At 40.5% G+C, this 20,391-nt stretch overlaps 1 protein-coding gene across 6 annotated transcripts in view; it reads left to right on the top strand.

The window, feature by feature from the left end:
* Nucleotides 1-20,391, top strand: part of Ophn1 (oligophrenin 1) — a 323,759-nt gene that overhangs the window by 100,619 nt on the left and 202,749 nt on the right. For all 6 annotated transcript variants that reach the window (XM_070040238.1, XM_070040239.1, XM_070040237.1 and 3 more), the window contains 2 exons: nucleotides 2,393-2,454; nucleotides 11,268-11,339. In XM_070040238.1, the coding sequence (XP_069896339.1) occupies nucleotides 2,393-2,454; nucleotides 11,268-11,339 (134 nt within the window). The remainder of the gene's footprint in view (nucleotides 1-2,392; nucleotides 2,455-11,267; nucleotides 11,340-20,391) is intronic.

The raw sequence follows: 20,391 nt of genomic DNA, 5'->3' as shown, positions 1-20,391 counted from the left end.
TGGGCCTGGGTGCTGTCCCTCAGCTCTTCAGCTCAAGGCTAGTGCTCTATCACTTTGAGCCACAGCGCCACTTCCAGCTTTTTCTGTTTATGTGGTGCTGAGGAATCGAACCCAGGGCCTCATGCATGCAAGGCAAGCACTCTACCACTGAGCCACTTTCCCAGCCCCAGTTTTAGATTTTTGTATTTAAACATTTTAGGTAATATTTGTATTATTAGTGAAGAATTTCTGTATGCTTCTTAAACGGGGATATACTTCTAATTGCAAATGATCAAAGATTTGATAACTTATAGCTCCAGGATTAAATTGTAGTTTTTAAAATTTATTTTTATTTATTTATTTTTGGGTCCGGTCATGGGGCCTGAACTCTGGGCCTGGGCACTGTTCCTCAGCTCTTCAGCTCAAGGCTAGCACCCTACCACTTGAGCCACAGCGCCACTTCCGGCTTTTTTTTTCTTTTTGCTTATGTGGTGCTGAGGAATCAAACCCAGGGCCTCATGCATGCAAGGCAAGCACTCTACCACTGAGCCACCTTCCCAGCCCCTAAATTGTAGTTTTTTTGAGAGCTGATAAATGGTAGTTTTTTGGTTTTTTTGTTTTTGTTTTTTGTTTTGCCAGTCTTTGGACACTGTCCTTGAGCTTCTTTAGTTCAAGGCTAGCACTTTACCATTTGAGCCACAGTGCCACTTCAGGGTTTTTTTCCTGTGTATGCGGTACTGAAGAATCGAACCAAGGGCTTCATGCATGCTAGGCAAGCACTCTAAGCCACACTAAGCCACATTCCCAGCCCCATAAATGTAAGTTTTAGCTAATACATTCAGTCACGTACATGTTCAAGGACAAGAGAACACATAATCAGTATCCAGAAGTTTTGGTTCATTATTCCACTAGGAATTTTTTGAAGGGAAGTTTTTGAAGGAAAACCCACCATCTTCTGCTGGGATTTGAATTTTTTAATCCAAGCTTTTGCTTGGGTTCCTGCTTAGAGATCTGTTTGTTCCATTTCCGGAGGTGCATTTCTGGAGGTGCATTTCTGGAGGCTAGAAGTTTGGATCAAGGTGTTAGCAGGCTCTTAGGGCTATAGAGGGAGGATCTGCTCCAGGCTTCTTGGCTGCTACATGGCCATTTTATTCCTACTTTTTTTTCTTTTGTGGACATTGGGCTTGAACTCAGTCTGCGTGAGCTGTCCTTGAACCTTTTCTCTCAAGGCTAACACTTTACCACTTTGAGGCACAGAGCCACTTCCGTTTTTTCTTTTTTCTTTTTTTTTTTTTTTTTTGGGTCCAGTCATGGGGCCTGAACTCTGGGCCGGGGCGCTGTCGCTCAGCTCTTCAGCTCAAGGCTAGCACTCTACCACTTGAGCCACAGCGCCACTTCTGGCTTTTTTCTTTTTGCTTATGTGGTGCTGAGGAATCAAACCCAGGGCCTCATGCATGCAAGGCAAGCGCTCTACCACTGAGCCACCTTCCCAGCCCCCACTTCCGTTTTTTCTGGTGGTTAATTGGAGATAAGAGTCTCCAGGACTTTCCTGCTCAGGCTGGCTTTGAGCTGGGATCCTCAGAGCTCAGCCTCCTGAGTAGCTAGGATTATAGGTGTGAGCCACCAACACCTGGCATTATTAGCTTATTTGACCATTAAAACAAGTCTTTGAGGGGCTGGGAAGGTGGCTCAGTGGTAGAGCGCTTGTCTTGTATGCCTGAGGCCCTGGGTTCGATTCCTCAGCACCACATAAGCAAAAAGAAAAAAGCCAGAAGTGGCGCTATGGCTCAAGTGGTAGAGCGCTAGCCTTGAGCTGAAGAGCTGAGGGACAGCCTCCAGGTCCAGAGTTCAGGCCCCACTACTGGACCAAAATAAAAACACCCAAGTCTTTGAGATAGGAATTATTTTTAGGAAGCGAAAAATTGACCTCAGGGAGATGGACTAACCAACAAAAATCTGGAGGCAGAGGTATGGCTCAAATGGTAGAGTGCCAGTCTTGAACAAAAAAGATAAGCAAGAACATTAGGCTCTAAACATATCTCCCTAGTGGATTTATAATTTCATGGTTTTTTCTTTTTGGTTATGGGGCTTGAACTCTGGGCCTAGGTGCTGTCCCTCAGCTCTTCAGCTCAGGGCAAGCGCTCTACCACTGGAGTCACAGAGCCACTTCCAGTTTTCTGAGTGGTTTATTGGAGATAAGAGTCTCACAGACTTTCCTTCCCAGGCTGGCTTTGAACTGAGATCCTCAGATCTCAGCCTCCTGAGTAGCTAGGATTACAGGTGTGAGCCACTAGCATCTGGCTTACATTTCATGTCTTTAGGTACTGGTTCCTATTTTGTGTTGCACCCATTTCTGTCTTCTTATCTATCAACTTCCATGATTAATTTGATTTATCTTTTATTCTTTTACCAGCTGAATCCTTCAAAGAATTTGCTGAATTGCTCAATGAAGTTGAAAACGAGAGGATGATGATGGTAGGTCACTCAGCCTGTTGCTGAGATCAGAGCTGGTATTGTGAATTCTTTTCTGTCTTCACTGACCTTGATTCTCTATTGTGTCAGTCCTGACTCATGGCTTCCTCCTGTTCACGAATAGATCTGTTATTTTATTCAAGCTCTCACTTTGCCTATTTGGCATTTGGTAGAGGAGATAGATGGGAAAAGCTCATTGTTACTCCTTTCAGCTACAAGAGATTTCAGAGGAGCTTAAATTGGATGCTTGAGTATGTTCACAAAACTTGTGGTTTTTAGTATTTTGAATCAACTTACCTATTTAGTAATGTTTCTCTGCTGCCAGAAATACTAATATGGGCTTTATTTGTATCTGACAAATGATTGTTTTATTAAAGTCTATTTTTCCTTACATTTATTGGTTTGTGTGTGTGCACACATGCACACATGTGTGTGTGTATGTGTGTACATGCTGGTACTAGGGCTTGAATTCAGAGCCTGGGTACTTTCCCTAAAGGTTTTTGGTTCAAGACTGGATATCTATCACTTGAGGCATACCTCACTTCTTGTTTTTACTGGTAAATTGGAGATAAGAGACTTTTGAGTTTGCTTGCCTGGGTTGGATTTGAAATCTCTTCTCATGCCTCAGCCTTTCCTGAGTAGCTAGAATTATGGCACAAATCACTGGCTTGGAGCATGACTTTTTTTAAACTAATAGACCAAAGCCTATTTTTGAGCACTTTAAATTTTACAGAATGAGTGAAAAGTACAGTGAGTGCTCTTATAAACATCTTATAAGTATAGTATGTTTTATTATAATGGATAAGTGTAGCCAATATTGACACAATATGATGAACTAAATTCCATTGTAAAATATGTTAGGGTTCATTTTTTGTGAGTTTGATAAATGTGTAATGACATGGATCCACCATTATACTACCATTGTACACAACAGTTTCATGATCCTAAATATTCCCTGTGTTCTTCCTCTAGCAACAAAACTTTAAAAGCCCCTGGTCCTTCCTTTTCCCCAGAATGACATATGATAAGAATACTGCAATATGTACCTTTAGCATTATGCATTTAAAGTTCTTTTACATCTTTTTGTGGCTATATAGCTATTTTCTTTCTGTTTTTATCATTAAATGATATTTCAGCCAGGCGCTGGTGGCTCACGCCTGTAATCCTAGCTACTCAGGAGGCTGAGAGCTGAGAATCGCGGTTCAAAGCCAGCCCGGGCAAGAGAGACCGTGAGACTCCTATGTCCAATAAACCACCAGAAAACCGGAAGTGGCGCTGTAGCTCAAGTGGTAGAGCGCTCGCCTTGAGCTGAAGAACTGAGGGACAGCGCCCAGGCCCAGAGTTCAAGTCCAACGACTGACAATAAAAAACAATGATATTTCATTGTATGATAGATTTATCCATTTACCTTCTGAAGGATATCTTGGTTGATAGTAAATTCCAGTCAGTATGAAAAAAAGCTGTTTTGGGGCTGGGAAGGTGGCTCAGTGGTAGAGCGCTTGCCTTGCATGCATGAGGCCCTGGGTTTGATTCCTCAGCACCACATAAGCAAGAAGAAAAAAGCCGGAAGTGGCGTTGTTGCTCAAGTGGTAGAGTGCTAGCCTTGAGCTGAAGAGCTGAGGGACAGCACCCAAGCCCAGAGTTCAGGCCCCATGACCGGACCCCCCCCCCAAAAAAAAAAAAGCTGTTTTTTGTCAATTGTGGGACTTGAACTCAGGACCTGGGCACTGTCCCTGAGCCTCTTTGTGCTCAAGGCTAACGCTCTACTACTTGAGCCACAATGCCACTTCTGGTTTTTGAGTGCTTAATTGGAGATAAGTATCTTGTGGGGACTTTTCTGCCTGAGATGGCTTCAAACAGCAATACTCAGATTTCAGCTTCCTGAGTAGCTAGGAACACAGGTGTGAGCCACCAGCACCTGGTTGCTATAAACTTTACTGTTTAGATTTTTGTATGTATGTAAGCTCTTCACTCATTTGATTAGGTATTAAAGAATGTAAACTTCTGGATCATATGGTAAGTGTGAGTAAGAAACTGCCAGAGCATTCCAAAGTGGTAGAACCACTTTATAGTTCTACCAGTGGCAAATGGGAGTTCCATGTCATTTGTCAGTGGTCTGAATTTTGGTCATTCTAAAACGTATACAAAGAGTAGTTCATTGTTGTTTTAATTTGTGATTTCTTAGTGTCGTGTGATGGGGAGCAATGTTTCATATGCTTATTTGCCATCTGCATATCTTTTCTGAGGCAATGTCTGTCTAGTCTTGCTTCTTCCAGTTTTTAATTTGGTTATTTACTATTGTCAAGTTTTAGGATTTCTTTGTGTATTTTAGATGCCAGTCCTTCTTGGATATAAGTTTTCTTCTAGGAGAAATCAATGGTATGTCTTATCATTTTCTTAACATCTTTTGTAGAGCACAAACTTTTTTTTTCACCAGTCCTGGGGCTTGAACTCAGGGGCTGGGCAATGACCCTGAGCTTCTTTTGCTCAAGGCTAGCACTCTACCACTTAAGCCACAGCACCACTTCTGGCTTTTTCTGTTTCTGTGATACTGAGGAATCGAACCCAGAGCTTCCTGCATGCTAGGCAAGCACCCTACTAATAAGCTACATTCCCAGCCCCATAAACTTTTAATTTTAGTAAAGTCCAATGTATGAATTTTTTCTTTGATCAGTCATGCTTTTGATGTTATATCAACAAGTCATCACCAAAGCTAAAGCCATCTCGATTTTCTTCTGTGTTCATTGTAAAGGACCCCAGAGATTTCCACATCCTAAGCAAGCACTCTACAATTGTGCTGCATTCCTAAGTCTCTATATTATCTTCCAGGACTTTTGTACAATTAACTCTGTCATCCTTTCTGATTAATTTATGAAGAGTTTAAGATTAGTGTCTAGATTCTTTTTTTCCATTTAATTGCCATTTGTTCCAGCACTATTTGTAAAACTTGGCTTTTTTGTTCTTTATCTAATTAAACTAAAGGTCAACTGACTGTACTTGTGTGGATCCATATCTGGGCTTTGCATTCTGTTCTATGGTTGTATTTGCCTATTATTTCCCCAGTGCCACATTGCTGTCTTACTATAACTTTTTAGAGTCTTGAAATCAGAGATAAACTTTACAATCATTTAATAGCCACAAAAGAAGTTGCTAGTATTTTGTTTGTGTCTGCACTGGATCTATAGATCTGGTAGAGAAGGATTGCCATCTTGACAGTGGCGGCTTTGTATCTTGGAACACAGATTAGCTCTCTGTTGATTTGTATCTTATTTGATTTATTTAATCAGTTTTTATAATTTCTTCATATAGGTCTTTCATACATGTTTCTAGATTTATACCCAAGAATTTTGTGATTTTGTGCATGGAGTCTAATTATTTTGTTAGTTTCAAATATTTTTTAGGGGGCTGGGAATATGGCTTAGTGGTAGAGTGCTCACCTAGCATGCATGAAGCCCTAGGTTTGATTCCTCAGTTACATATATGCAGAAAAAGCTGGAAGTGGCACTGTGGCTCACATGGTAGAGTGTTAGCCTTGAACATAGAGAGTCTCAGGGACAGAGACCAGACCCTGAGTTTAACCCCCAGGATTGTCACAAAAGAAAAACAACAATGATCTGTGTGTGTGTGTGTGTGTGCGCGCGTGTGCGTGTGCGTGTGCGTGTGTGTGTGTGTGTGTGTGTGTGTGTGTGTGTGTGTGTGTGTGTGTGTGTGTACTAGGCCTGAATTCTCAGACTCATTCAGAAATTGATCTTGGCCCCACCTTTGGGATTTAAACGTGGAAATACCTCCATTAATCATTGTTCATATTTATTAGGAAATGGTGTAAGGGACAGCAAAGGGAGCTACCTCCTTTGAGTCTGAGTAGCCTTTAAAAAAATTAGCACCTCAGTTTTTTTTAATGGTTTGCATGCATCTCAGTTTAGGGTTTTTTCTCTCTCTCTCTCTCTCCTTCCCTCCCTTCCTCTCCCTCTTTCTCTCTCAACTGTTTGAACTAAGGGCTTTATACATGCTGGGCAAGTGCTGTATTACTGAACCATGCCTCCAGCCCAGAGAGTTTTTTTATCCACAATCTCCCTTCCTTTCAACAGTGTAGTGCAGGCATCTCAGAATACTACTCTTCTTTCCCCTTGGTTCGTGGAGAAGTAGAATTGAAGATAAGCCTGTAAAGCACTATTTACTGGTTGTTTTCAGATTAATCACTATTTTTCTAGACCCTCCTATATTTTTTATAAAGTGAAGAACACAATCCCTACCTGTTATAGTTAACATGAAATACTCCAAATGATATAATACATATAGAAGTATTTTATAAATTATATATGTTGTTTTTAGTTATCTTCGATTTCTCATGAAAATCTGCTTATGGAAATATTACTTGAGACTTTCATACTTTAAGAAATTTACTTCTAGCTGGGTACCATAGCTTATATCTGTAAATCCTAGCTATTCAGGAAGATGAGAGCTGAAGATCACAGTTCCAAGCTAATCCAGGCAGAAAAGTTTGTGAGAGTCTTAATTTCAATTAAACAGCAAAATTCTGGAAGTGCTGCTGTGGGGGCCACATTGTTGGTGCCTCTTTGCAGAAAATAGACTTTATAGAGAGTACAAATAGTATAATTCTTTTTTTTGGGGGGAGGTCCGGTCGTGGGGCCTGAACTCTTGGCCTGGGTGCTGTCCTCAGCTTTTCAGCTCAAGGCTAGCACTCTACCACTTGAGCCACAGCACCACTTCTGACTTTTTTTTTCTGCTTATGTGGTGCTGAGGAATTGAACCCAGGGACTCATGCATGCAAGGCAAGCGTTCTACCACTGAGCCACCTTCCCAGCCCCAATATAATTCTTTAATAAGACGAAGTCAAAGCCCAACAAAATAAGAACCAGGACATGGGTACTTGCAAGAGGTGAGGGTGGGGCAAAAGGGAGAAGGGTAGGAGAATGAAAGGAGAAGTGAGGAGAAGGCAGGCAAGAATTCATTCTATATACCACAGAATTGAGAAATATAAGGGCAGGACTAGGTCGAAGAGGGTTGAAGATGTTGAAGTGATGACATAGATCAAGATACATTGTACACATAAATTTCTTTTTTTAAATGGCGAAAAACTCAATACATAACCTAAAATTAAGATAAGAAAGGGAAGGAGTGGATTGGGAAGGGTGAGTGAGAATGTTGAAGGGAATGAATGTCAACAACTCCTTGGTACAACTACTTATAAATATTCCAAAAAAGTTACAAAATCTCCAAAAGAAAAATCTGGAAGTGGAGCTGGGGCTCAAGTGGTAGAGTGCTAGAACTTGAGCAAAAAAAACCACTAAGGGACAATAATTACCCAATTTAAATCCCAGTACTGGAACAAACAAAAAAGAAATTTGCTTCTAAAGCCACTGAGAGACCAACATGAATGGTTTCTAAGAAGCCTCATAGATTGGGCCCAACAGCTAATCGACACTATTCCTGATTGTTCTTTTTGCCCAAAGTCCTTCTGGAATGATGTTCATGTTTCCAGAGGTATTCCCCCTCCCCTCAGTACATTGTTTCTTGATCTCTTTCATTTACCCTTTAACAAAACTCTAAAACATTGAAGTAGGATTCATCTTTTGAGATTTTATTCTCACCCTTCTTGCTGGCTTGCTATAGCTACATGACTGACTCATGTACTTCAGTTTCTCATTATGTTGGGCCCTTTTGTTTCCCAAGACTCTTCAGTCATATATTGTGTGTGCTCCCCATTTTCCACTTAATTCCAGGAGTTCTGTGAAGGTTAATGTGAGCCTTTGATACTATACCAAGAGTCTATTGCTTGATTGGACCCTTCCATTTTTCTGGGAGGGTGGGGATGGCAAAATGAGTATCATCTACCCTCATCTGAATAATCTGAGAGATGTGTATCAGCTTTGTATCCCTCCTAAAGTAAAAGTTAAACATAAGATTTGAAGTAACAGCATGAAGGTCAGAGCTCCAGAAGGTATTAATAATGTGTGATTATTCATCTCCATAAATGAATAGAAGTGGCAGGAGGTATGAAGGGAGGCAGTGTGGAGGATCCCATATGTGATGCACTTGCAAGTACTCTGGAAGGGATTGTAGTTCCTCAGAGGTCGTCTGTATGCATCTGGATTGCAGACTTCCTGCATAAATAGGAAACTTATCTACCTCCTTTTCTTCTTCTATGGGGGCTCTGCTGGTATTGTGCCTCCTCTGTCTTTGAAGAGTGCCAAAAATAAACTAAGGAAGCCCTTAGGTCCTCACTCTCAAAGAACATATCTGTAGTGCTCTTTCTGTCTTTCTTACTCAGGGTCTGGGTATAGCTCCTTAACTTTTTTTTTCTCCTCAAGGCTGGTGCTCTACCACTTGAGTTCCACTTCTGGCTTTTTGGCAGTTAATTGGAGTTTGCTCTAAGAGTTACATGAACTTTCGTGCCTGGGCTGGTTTTGAACCCCTATTCTCAGATCTCAGCCTTCTGATTAGCTAAGATTATTGTATGAGCCACCCATACCCAGTTTAACAACCTGTTGTTCTAAAACTAAAACTGTTCAGTTAGGTCTGATTAGTTTGTTGGTCAGGAATTCAGGCATTTTTTCTGTCTGAATTCTACCTCCACAGAGGTTCTTCTTATAGGATGAATTAATGAATCTTTCTACCTCTGGGTAATGAATGTACTCAGGGATGTAGGGATGTTAAAGGTCACATGAGGAGGTAGGTTATAATGTATTTAGAGCCAGTAGAATCTAGAAACAGATTTCCTAGATCCAGTAGATGAGTAGTAGTGATGATAATCACAAAGGGTAGGTGTGGAAGCTTTTGTAGGCAAATGGTCTGGTTCCCCACCTTCCCCTGCTTTTTTGCATTAGTGTTGTAGATTGAACTCAAGGCCTTAGTTTTTCACTCAAGGCACTTGAGCCCCATATCTACTTCTGGCTTTTTGATGGTTAACTGGAAAGAAGATTCTCATGAATTTGTCTGCCAAGGCCAGCTTTGAACCTGGATCCTCACATCTCATCCTTTTGAGTAGCTAGGATTACAAATATGAGTCACTGGCATCCCGCAAGGTATGTTTATATGAGTTAACAAGGGTAAGGATGGATTATGTGATTTCCTGTGTTTAGACTTGTATTAAATGAAGTTTAGAAAGTGAACTATAGAAATGATGGTCAACAGGAGACATACAGGGAAAAGGCTCTTAAGGAAAAACTTGAGTATTTTTATATTTTCTGCAAGTTTGGCAGTCTTGGAGGGCAATATTAAGAGCTTCAATAGACCAGAATATCCAGCTTCATATGAAGGTTTTTATCACTTGTTAGATATTTGTTCAGTAAGCTGAATACTGAACCTAGACAAAACAGGATGCCCAAGTTACTTGCAGTTCATGTATACATGAAGACCCCAACTTTCCATGCTTTTTTGTGGTAGATTGAAAATTGCTTTTTAGTTTGGAAAATTGTAGACTGGTCAATAATGACTTTCTGTGACATAAATTCTCTCTCTCTCTCTCTCTCTCTCTCTCTCTCTCTCTCTCTCTCTCTTTCTCTCTCTCTCTCTCCCTCTCTCCCCCCACCCCTCATTGGTCATGGGGGCTTGAACTCTGGGCCTGGGTGCTGTCCCTGAGCTCTTCAGCTGGGATAGCACTCTACCACTTGAGCCACAGTGGCACTTCCTGTTTTCTGGTGGTTTTATTGGAGATAAAAGAGTTTTAGGTACTTTCCTGCCTGGACTGGCTTTGAACCACCGTCCTCAGATCTCAGCCTCCTGAGTAGCTAGCATTACAGGCATGAGCCACCAGCACCTGGCCTTTCATATTCTCATTCTCTCTTTATTTCTCTTTCTCTATTTCTCTCTCTACTTCTTTCTCTCTGTTATCAAACCCATGGCCTTGCATGTGCAAAACACATACTACCTGTCATCTGTCTCCTCAGCTCCACTCTTCTATTTTTGGCATGGAGACATATTACTGATAACGTTTGTCTTATCCAACAAGTAGGTTAACCCTGCATTTCTCTTTTCTTACAATAGATGACTGTGAATGCAAGTGCTAAAAGCCAGCCCTTTAGCTGCTTTCTCTGAGGTCTTCCATTATGGTGGGGTTGATTCACCCAGAGGAAATACACCTTACTTATTGCCTCAGACAGATGTGGTCACCAAGACACTTGGATGATGCAAAAGTTTGGTATAATCGTTACCTATCCATAGATCAAGGGTTTCATTTTGGATTCGATGATTTTATGTGTCCAGGACCTATTAATACTTATATTTGTAGTACCTGGGTAGGCCATTCTTATCAGCTTCCAAACATATATAGTTAGGTAAGATGAAAAGTTAGCCTAATGTTCTCTAATATCATAGCATAGGGCTTCTACTTCTGAAGGAAATATTCTGGTTTGATGACACATTGGATCAGGAACCAGAGTAGTTTGTTGTAGGATATACCCTAATGCAAACTCATTTGAGTCCCATGAAATCATTTGTACTTAGTATATTGGCTTTTCAAGGTATTTGCCCATTCTCTTTCTGTCTCCCCACCCCACTTCTTCTTGGACATGACTCCAGATATTTATTATTTAAAAACTCCACAGTGTTGAAAGAAACAGTAACAACCCTTGTCAACCAGAACACCAGTTAGCATTCTGGTTGTTTTGACAATTAGAATTGAACCCAGGGCCTTGCTAATGTTAATCACATTCCTAATCACTGAGCTACACTCATATCTCCAGTCAATTTTGCAGGATGATGTATTAAAAGAAAATGACCTAGTAATAAGCAAATTTGTACCAGAATCTTATTAACCTAAATTATTTTGAGTGTTTTTGTTTCTTTTTCTATAGGTACAAAATGCCAGTGATTTGCTGATCAAACCCCTGGAAAATTTCCGGAAGGAACAAATAGGTTTTACAAAGGTATGTTTTCTTTATTAGTTAAAATGGAGCCAATAGGTTTTATGTTCTTTGTTATTATTGAGGAAATTAAATTTTCTATGAGGAGATGTTATAATTAACTATGATTATCATTTATCCAGAACATAAAAGAAAATAGCATGGAACTATTTTGTAGGTTAACTTTTTTTGGTGTCAGACCTGGGGCTTGAATTCAGGGTTTGGGTGCTATCCCTGACCTTTTTTGCTCAAGTCTAGCACTCTACTACTTGAGCCACATCTCCACTCAGGAGGCTGAGATCTGAGAACTGCAGTTTGATGCCAGCCTGGACAGGAAAGTCTGGGAGATTCAATTTAACCACCAATTTGGAAGTAAAGCTTTTTCTGCTCAAGGCTGGTGCTCTACATGGGAGCCACAGACTCATTTCCAGATTTTTGGTGGTTAAATGAGGATAGGAATCTCACAGACTTTCTTGTCTAGGCTGGCTTTGAGCCTCAATCCTCAGATCTCAGTTGCCCGAGTAACTAGGATTACAGGTGTGAGTCAGTTGTGCCAAACATGGATTTATTTTCTCTGTCTCTGTTTCTGTGTCTCTCTGTTTGGTGCCAGTACTGGGTCTGAACTCAGGGCCTGAGAACTGTCCCTGAGCTTTTTTTGCTCAAAGATGTCACTCTGCGGGCCTGGGAAGGTGGCTCAGTGGTAGAGTGCTTGGCTTGCATGCGTGAGGCCCTGGGTTCGATTCCCTAGCACCACATAAGCAAAAAGAAAAAAAGCCGGAAGTGGCGCTGTGGCTCAGGTGATAGAGCACTAGCCTTGAGCTGAAGAGCTGAAGGACAGTGCCCAGGCCCAGAGTTCAGGCTCCACGACCGGACCCCCCCCCCCCAAAAAAAAAAAAAAAAAAAAAAGATATCACTCTGCTACTTGTGCCACAGCTCCACTTCTACTTTTTTTTCTGGTTAATTGGATGTGAGAGTCTCACAGATATTTCTGCCCTGGCTGGCTTTGAAATTTGATCCTCAGATCTCAATAGCTATAATTACAGGAATGAACTACCATAAATTTATATTTCCTTCAACCTTGGCTTCATAGTTTTATTTTTTTGTTGGTATATACCCAAGGCTGATGCTTTACCACTTGAGCCATAGCTCTGTTTCCTCTCTTAAACTTCAAAACAACCCTGAGGAAAAGCAATTTCCTACTAACATTGAAGGTATGATGGTTGAATGAGATGTGATAGCTAAGGTCTCACAGCCAGGGTGTGGCAGAGCTTTTGAAATTTATTCCTCTATAGTCCTCCGCTTTACCAACTGAGCTATGGAAGGACTTACACTGAAATTTATTCCTAATTGTTAAGCTAGGGCACATTTCACTTATGGAATACGGAGTCTCACCATGGTCTCAGTAATCTTTTTTATTTTTTATTTTCTAATTTTTAATTTTTATTTTATTGTAAAGGTGATGTACAGAGAGGTTACAGTTACATAAGTAAGGTAGTGGGTACATTTCTTTTTGAACAGTGTTTCCCCCTCCCTCATTTTCTCCCATCTCCCCCATAATCCTTCCCCCCAAGTTGTAAAGTTCATTTCCAACATAGTGTCTTGTGAGTATTGCTGTTGCATTGGTTTCAGTGATCTTACACTTATAATGAGAACAGAAATCAGATAATGCCTAATCAGATATTTCCTTAGTTTAAGAATCTAAAGGTAATTAAATAACTGTGTGTCTGTTGAATACTAAAAGTGAGTTATTTAGAATTCAGTGTGCTGTGAATATAAGACCTACCTTGGATTTTGAAAACAGTATGAATATAATCTTCATAGTTTACATGGATTACATGTTGAATTGTTAATATTTTGGATATGCAGTTAGCTCTGGATATTCATGAGATCTGAATCCAAGAATTTAACCAACTATGTAGAGAAAACATTCAGAAAGAGTTATGTCTGAAGGCTGGTTGTATGGTATAAGCAGTAGTTTGCCTAATAAGCATAGGATCCTGAGTTCAAATCCCAATACTGGCTAAATAAATTCTAAAGCCAAAAGGAAGTATGTCTGTACTCAATGTACAGATATTCTTCTTGTTTCTATTCCCTGACCAGGGAAGTGTAACAATTACTAATATAACATTTGCATTGTGTTCATTATTATAGGAATTCTAGAGAATATTTAAAGTATGTAACAGGATATACATAGGTTATATGCAAATACTATGTAATTTGAAGGTCTTGAGCATCTATGCACTTTAGTGTATGAAGTGGATCCTAGGGGAAAAAATCCTCCATGCAAACACCAAACCATAGTGATATTGGGTTCAATATTCTATTGAATTAATTTTACATTTGGACAGGAAGCATGGATCAAGTGGTGTAGAGCACCACCCATGACCATGTTCCAGCCTAATGGTCAGGCATAGTTTTGTGGGCTTATGCAGACTCTATTTGCAGTCTAGTGAGCTGTGTTGTCAATGTGAATGAATGTTGGGGTCCTAGTGGCCAGGTCTGACTCACCACTAATCTTAAAGACTGCTTTGTAATGGAGTAATTTCCCAAAGAGAACCGTTCTCTCTATATGAGCCATTTTGTGATGCTGTGGGCCTTGACTTCTGTTCTACCAGAACTCCTAGGTGGTTTTCAGGCGGATGGCTTCCCAAGCATGGCATCATGGCACACATGATGCCTCCCTCCCCTCCTCTCTTTTCCTCTCCTCTTTTTCTCCCCCATCCTCTCTTCTTGTCTCCTCTCCTGGTCCCATTTTTTTTCATTGCATTACATTTCTTTTCATTTTGTTGCAGGTTTTGTGTGTGTGTGTGTGTGTGTGTGTGTGTGTGTGTGTGTGTGTGTGTGTGTGCGCATGCGCGCACGCACACGCACGTGCATGTGCATGCATGAGTGCATATGCGTGCTGATATGGGGACTTGAATTCATGGCTTTGTCTCTTTCCCTTAGCTTTGTCACTCAAGGCTGGTGCTCTACCACTTGAGTCACAGCTCCATTTTTTTTTGTTGGTTGTGGGGCTTGAACTCTGGGCCTGAACGCTGTCACTGAGCTGTTCAGTTCAAGGCCATGCTCTACCACTTGAGCCACAGAGTCACTTCCAGTTTTCTGGTAGTTAGTTGGAGATGAGTCTCAAAGGAACTTTCCTGCCTGAGCTGGATTTGAACTGCGATCCTCAGATCTCAGCCTCCTGAGTAGCAGGATTACAGGTGTGAGCCACCGGCACCTGGCACACAGCTCCACTTCTAACTGGTTAATTGGAGATAAGTTTCACAGACTTTCCTGCCTGGGCTGGCTTGGAACCATGATCCTCAGAGCTCAGCCACCTGAGTAGCTAGGGTTACAGGCCTGACCCATTGGTGCCTAGACAGGCATTTGTTTTAAAATAGTATTTGGGCTAGGCATTGGTGGCTTGTGCCTGTTAATCCTAGCTACTTAGGAAGCTGATATTTTTTTTTTGCCACTCCTGGGGCTTGAATTTAGGGCCTGGGCACTGTCTCTGAGCTTCTTTTCTTTTCTTTCTTTTTTTTGGGGGGGGTCCGGTCATGGGGCCTGAATTCTGGGCCTGGGTGCTGTCCCTCAGCTCTTCAGCTCAACTCTACCACTTGAGCCACAGCGTCACCTTCCAGCTTTTTTTGTTCATATGATATTGAGGAATTGAACCCAGGGCTTTATGCATGCTAGGCAAGCACTTTACTACTAAGCCACATTCCCAGCCCCCAGGCAGGTGAGATTTGAGGATCCTGATTGGAAGCCAGCCTGGGCTGGAAAGTCTTGTAAAACTCATCTCCAATTAACCATCTCAAAGCCAGAATGTAGTAGTAGCTATTGGTAGGTAAATGCTAGCTCAAGGACAGTGCCTAGGCCCTGAGTTAAAGCCCCAGAGCTGGCACATAGCAAAAACAAAACAAAACAAAAAAAAAGAATTTAGGAACCACTTTCTTGTTCTGAAATCCAAGACATCTTCTTTTTTTAATTAAATAGGGTATGTTTTTCAACCATTGTGTGAGAAATTGGATATTCATGCTATAAAGTTGGAATAAAAATAATTGGTACTTCAAATCGTTTTTGATTGTGTGTGTGTGTGTGTGTGTGTGTGTGTGTGTGTTTGTGTTTGTGTGTCCTCTTGCCAGAAGTTGAACTCTCTCTCATGCTTTTTCAGCTTTTTTAACTCATGACTCATGTTCTGCCACTTGAGCCATGCCTTCAGCCTAGCATTTTGCTAGTTATTTTGGAGATGGAGTCTTATAAACTTTTATGTTTGGCTGGCTTTGAACATTAGTCATTTAGATCTCAGTCTTCTAAGTAGCTAGGATAATAGGTTTGTTTCCATCTAGTGTACTTTGACTAAATTATCCCCTTCTATGGATAGATTTTTCTTACCCTTCCTACTCCTTTTGAACTATTTTAGGGGGCTTCATTACTCTTTTCATATATGCCTGTAAAGTGTTTGATAATAATTGTCCCACAGTACCTCTCCTTTTACCTTCCCCCTCCTACTAGTTTTCTTCCCAAACACTCTTTGTTTTACAGACAGGACCTATATTTTATTCTGATTTTGATGTGTGACTGACAGCTTCATCAGACTAATCTATTTCACAATCCTTAAATTTTGAAAACAAGTGGTTTAGATTTTTCATTTTAAAAATTGAAATTATATAACACATTTATTTTAAAATATAATAGTGGATAGAATGTAGCTCAATGTTAAAGTACTTGCCTAGCTCTGGGTTCAATCACTAGTATTGAAAAAGATAAAGCAAATAGGCAAATAAGTAAAAAATAAATTAAACCTTGGAGTACTATTTTAAGAGTGATTTATATTGATTAAACTTTAGAGATTTCTTTCTTCATGCTACAAATATAGATCATTAATTTCTCCTTTCCCTCTTCTAATTTTTGATAATTACAACACTATTTCGCCTCTTATTTTTTTAAATTAGTATTGGAGTTTGAAGTCAGATCCTCACTTGTGCTAGTGCTGTACCACTTGAACCACTCCTCCGGCCCTTTTTTGCTCTAGTTGTTTTTCAGATAGAGTCTTGAATTTTTTTTCCAGGTCTGGCCTTGGACCATAATCCTTCTGATCTCTACTTCCCAAATAACTGGGATTATAGGTGTGAGCTACCATGCCAGACCTAAGAGGTAAAATAAAAGTAAAATGGAAATTAGTTACTTTTGTTGTTTAAAATAATATACTTAAACCCTATTTCTTACTTCAGCACCTTTTATTACAATGCTGGGGCTATAACCCAGAACCTCTCATATGCTTGGCAAGAGCTCTACCACTGAGCTACTCTTCTAGCCCACTCCATCAGCTTTTGACTGTTGCTTGCAATGTCAAAATATTAGCCCCTGTGTCTTCTTTTTCTTCTTTAGTTCTCCCCTGCCCCCTTACCTTTAACCTTTCACCTTTCACCAGCTACATCTTTACTTTTCACTGATTGTGATTAGTAACTTGACTACTCTAGTCTGAAATCTTTTTGGCTATTATCATTAAATTCATTTTACTGTGGCAAATAAAGCCAGGATTTGAATACACATTTTTTGAGCTATAACTTCTGAACATTGACACGTTAGATTTAATTTGTGGTGGGCAGAGATATCAAGGAAGACTTCTTCTTTTTACCTTTTCTTCTTAATTTCTTTCTTTTTTTTTTTTCTGGTGCCAGTGCTGGGGCCTAAACTCAGGGATTGAGCACAGTTCCTGAGCTTTTTTTACTCAAGGCTTGCACTCTGCTACTTGATCCACAGCTCTGCTTCTGGCTTTTTGTGGTTAATTAGAGATAAGAGTTTCATGGACTTTCCTGCCTGGGCTGTCTTCAAACTCTAATCCTTAGATCTCAGCCTCCTGTCATCCCAGTTTCTTGTCTACTGGACTTGAAGTTTCCTGTCCACCTACTCTAGACTTGTGCTTGGTTAAAACTCCTATTCCTCTTACCTATCAATAGTTCCATCCCATACAAAGTTTGTGACTTTCTACCCTCCCCATGAGTATTTTAGCTGCCACTTGATTAACAGAACCCTTCTCAGCATGATCTCCCTTCTCACCACCATGCAACTTCCCTACCCCCTGACCCAAGATACAGGAGGACAAACAGGGCTTAGTCCAGCTCTGTTCATAATGGGTCTTTCATCCTACAGTGTAGAATACTGGACTGTCCATTAGTGATGGCAGAATAAAGACTCAGTCATCTCCTCTAGACACATGACAGGGAGAGTATTTGTACCCTTTGATTCATATTTTTTGAGTCTTGTCAAAGTTGCCCACAGTATGATGTTTTTAGTTCTTTTTCAAGGATGCCCTTGCCAGAAAGGAACAACCAGTGAATTGCGCCTTTGTGTGGTTTCTGGTGGGACCAGGGCCAAGTTGTCTGACTAAGACATCTGAGCTTGCATTTAACCCACTTCTTGGAGGGTTGGAGCTGGTGTGGAAGCTATGATATACTGTTCTCACCCAACAGATGGCAGGGAAGAGGCCACTGACAGCAGGGGCTTGGTCAGTTTTGCTGTTTCATCTTCATGCACAGAGAAAATGACATGGCTGAAAAAATACAGAAGGTGGAACAAGGCACAAACCTGAGTAGGAGGGTTGATGAAGGCAAAGGTGTTAGAGTTGGTCTGCATTCCAAAGGCCAGAGAGTACCCTAGAGATGGGGTGGGAGCAACAGATTTATCCATTACCACTTTGCAAGAAATTGACCTTAAGTTTCAGAATTTCCTGTGTGTTTAAGTGTCAGTGATGTGTCAGTGCATAAGAAGGGACAATGAGGTAGTCAATGTTAGAGCTAAGCTATGTGACAATAATTCAGAAAGGCACATTTGAAAAGTTTCTAGTATGACCTGAGGTACTGAATTTTTAGATTTATGTACTTTTAATGGATTGTAAGTTCAAACAGCCGCCTCCAGCTAATGGCTGCTTATAGTGTGACCTGACATACTGAATTTTCAGATTTATGTAATTTTAATGGATCATAAGTTCAAGCAATATTTGAATCATTTTGTTGGTAGATAAGTGTAGGACACCTAACATTTATTTGATCAGTGAGGAAACCAGAGTTCAAATAAGACAAAAAAATTACCCAGGATCTATACAGGCTACAAAATTACATTGCCAGGATTTAAACCCACATCTCTCCAATTCCAAAGCTCATTTTATTTACCCTGACTGGTGTACTATCCTTTGGTTTGTATTACTTTCTTCCAGCTACACAGCAGAAAAATCTTACAATGAAATGGCCTTAACTTGCTCATTCCAAATTATCTTAAAAATTATTTATATTTGTATTTTTTCCACATTCTTGATTGCTACTTTTCTTGAAAAAACAAAAACAACAACAACAAAGAAAAGCCAGTATGTTGAGATGGCTGGAAAATTGTCTCTTTAGAGCAGTTGGACATTCAAGAGAAATACTGAGTGTCCAGGATGGGACTGAATGAGTCAGTTAAGCTTTTTATTAACTTCCAGCACAAATCATCCTTAATATTGGAATGCATTATACATTAGGGTCACCAGAGAAACAGAACTGACAGGATGTTTGTAGAAAGCACCTCTGATGTATAATGGTTCAAATGAATAATGCTTCAACTTTATGATGGTGTGAAAGTGATAGGCATTTTTTTTATTATTAAGTGAAGTAAGCCAGGTCCAAAGAAAAACAGGTCCCGTGGTTTCCCTTATTTGCAATTACTAGTCTGTCTGAGACAAGCAGAAACGGTCAGATAAGTTGATGTTAGGTGAAATGAACCCCAAGATAAGGATTCAAATGTTTTTTTCTTTCTTGCGATTGTTTCTAACATAAGATGATTTCTTTGTTGCTTTCTATGTCCCTCCCCCACAGCATAACCCCTGCTTTCACTGTATTTGATGTTGGTATAATTTGTGGAGGGGAAGGGAAAAAACAAGTTGTTTAAATAGGGATACAGGTGGACCCATTACAACAATGAGATGTATAAGACGTTATGTCGAAAAACGAACTTTACAACTGGGGGGGGGAAGAAGAGAGAGGGGATGGATGGGAAGGGGAAACAAAGGAGGAGGCAACAATGCTTGGTAAGAAATGTACTCATTACTTTGCACATGTAATTGTAACCCCTCTGTACGGCATTTTCACAATTAAAAAAAAAGCGATAGGCATCCCATGGAGACAATACTGCAAATTTTGAATTTGGGTCTTTCCCCAGACTTAGCAATATCCAAAATATCAGATCTGCCCTTTTGTAATATAGGGCCTCAGTGCTGTCCCAGCACTCTTTTGCTCAAAACTAGCACTGTATCACTTGATCCTTAGCTTCACTTCTAGCTTCTTTTTTTGGTGTTTAATTTGAGGTAAGAATCTCATGGACTTTTCTGCCTAGTCTGGCTTTGAACTGCAAGCTCAGATCTCAATCTTCTGAGTAGCTAGCATTGGTCCCCAACTCTTTTTGCCTCTTCATCACTTGAGTTAACTCAGAGTCTCTCAAATCTTAGGCAAGTGTTCTGCCACTGACCTACTTGCATTGTTACCCCCATTTATTTATTTATTATTTTTTAAAATCTTGAGGCAAGGTTTTGTTAAGCTGCCCAGGCTTTGAACTCTCAGCCCTGCCTCAGCTTGAGTAGCTGGAATTACATGGGTGCAATACCACCCTTGGCTTTGTGTTGACAATCCTTGATGTTTACTAGGTTAAATTTAATAATTTCAAACTGCTACAGGTTTGTCAGGAGGTGATGGTGTCCTAACTTGTAGCTTGTGTGTGATAGAAAAAGGAGAAGAAAGAGAGAGGGAGGGAGAGAAGAAAGAAGTGTGTGTGTGTGTGTGTGTGTGTGTGTGTGTGTGTGTGTGAGAGAGAGAGAGAGAGAGAGAGAGAGAGAGAGAGAGAGAGAGAGAGAGAGAGAGAGAGAGAGAGAGAGAGAGAGAGAGAGAGAGAGAGAGAGAGATTTAAGGAACAGGCTATTAGCTCACATGGTTGTAGGTTTTAGTGCATACTAGCAACCTAGCAGGGAAAGAGCCTATGTCTCAGGCCAGGTCTGAAAGTGTCTCCTCTTCCTTGATTGATTTCAGCATTTTTATTTCCTAAACCTTTGACTAACTGGATAAAC

Source organism: Dipodomys merriami, unplaced genomic scaffold, assembly GCF_024711535.1.
Source record: "Dipodomys merriami isolate MVZ:Mamm:240054 unplaced genomic scaffold, mDipMer1.0.p SCAF_3, whole genome shotgun sequence".
NCBI lineage: Eukaryota > Metazoa > Chordata > Mammalia > Rodentia > Heteromyidae > Dipodomys > Dipodomys merriami.
Note: the sequence above shows the minus strand (reverse complement) of the source record. Positions and strands in the feature narration are given on the sequence as shown.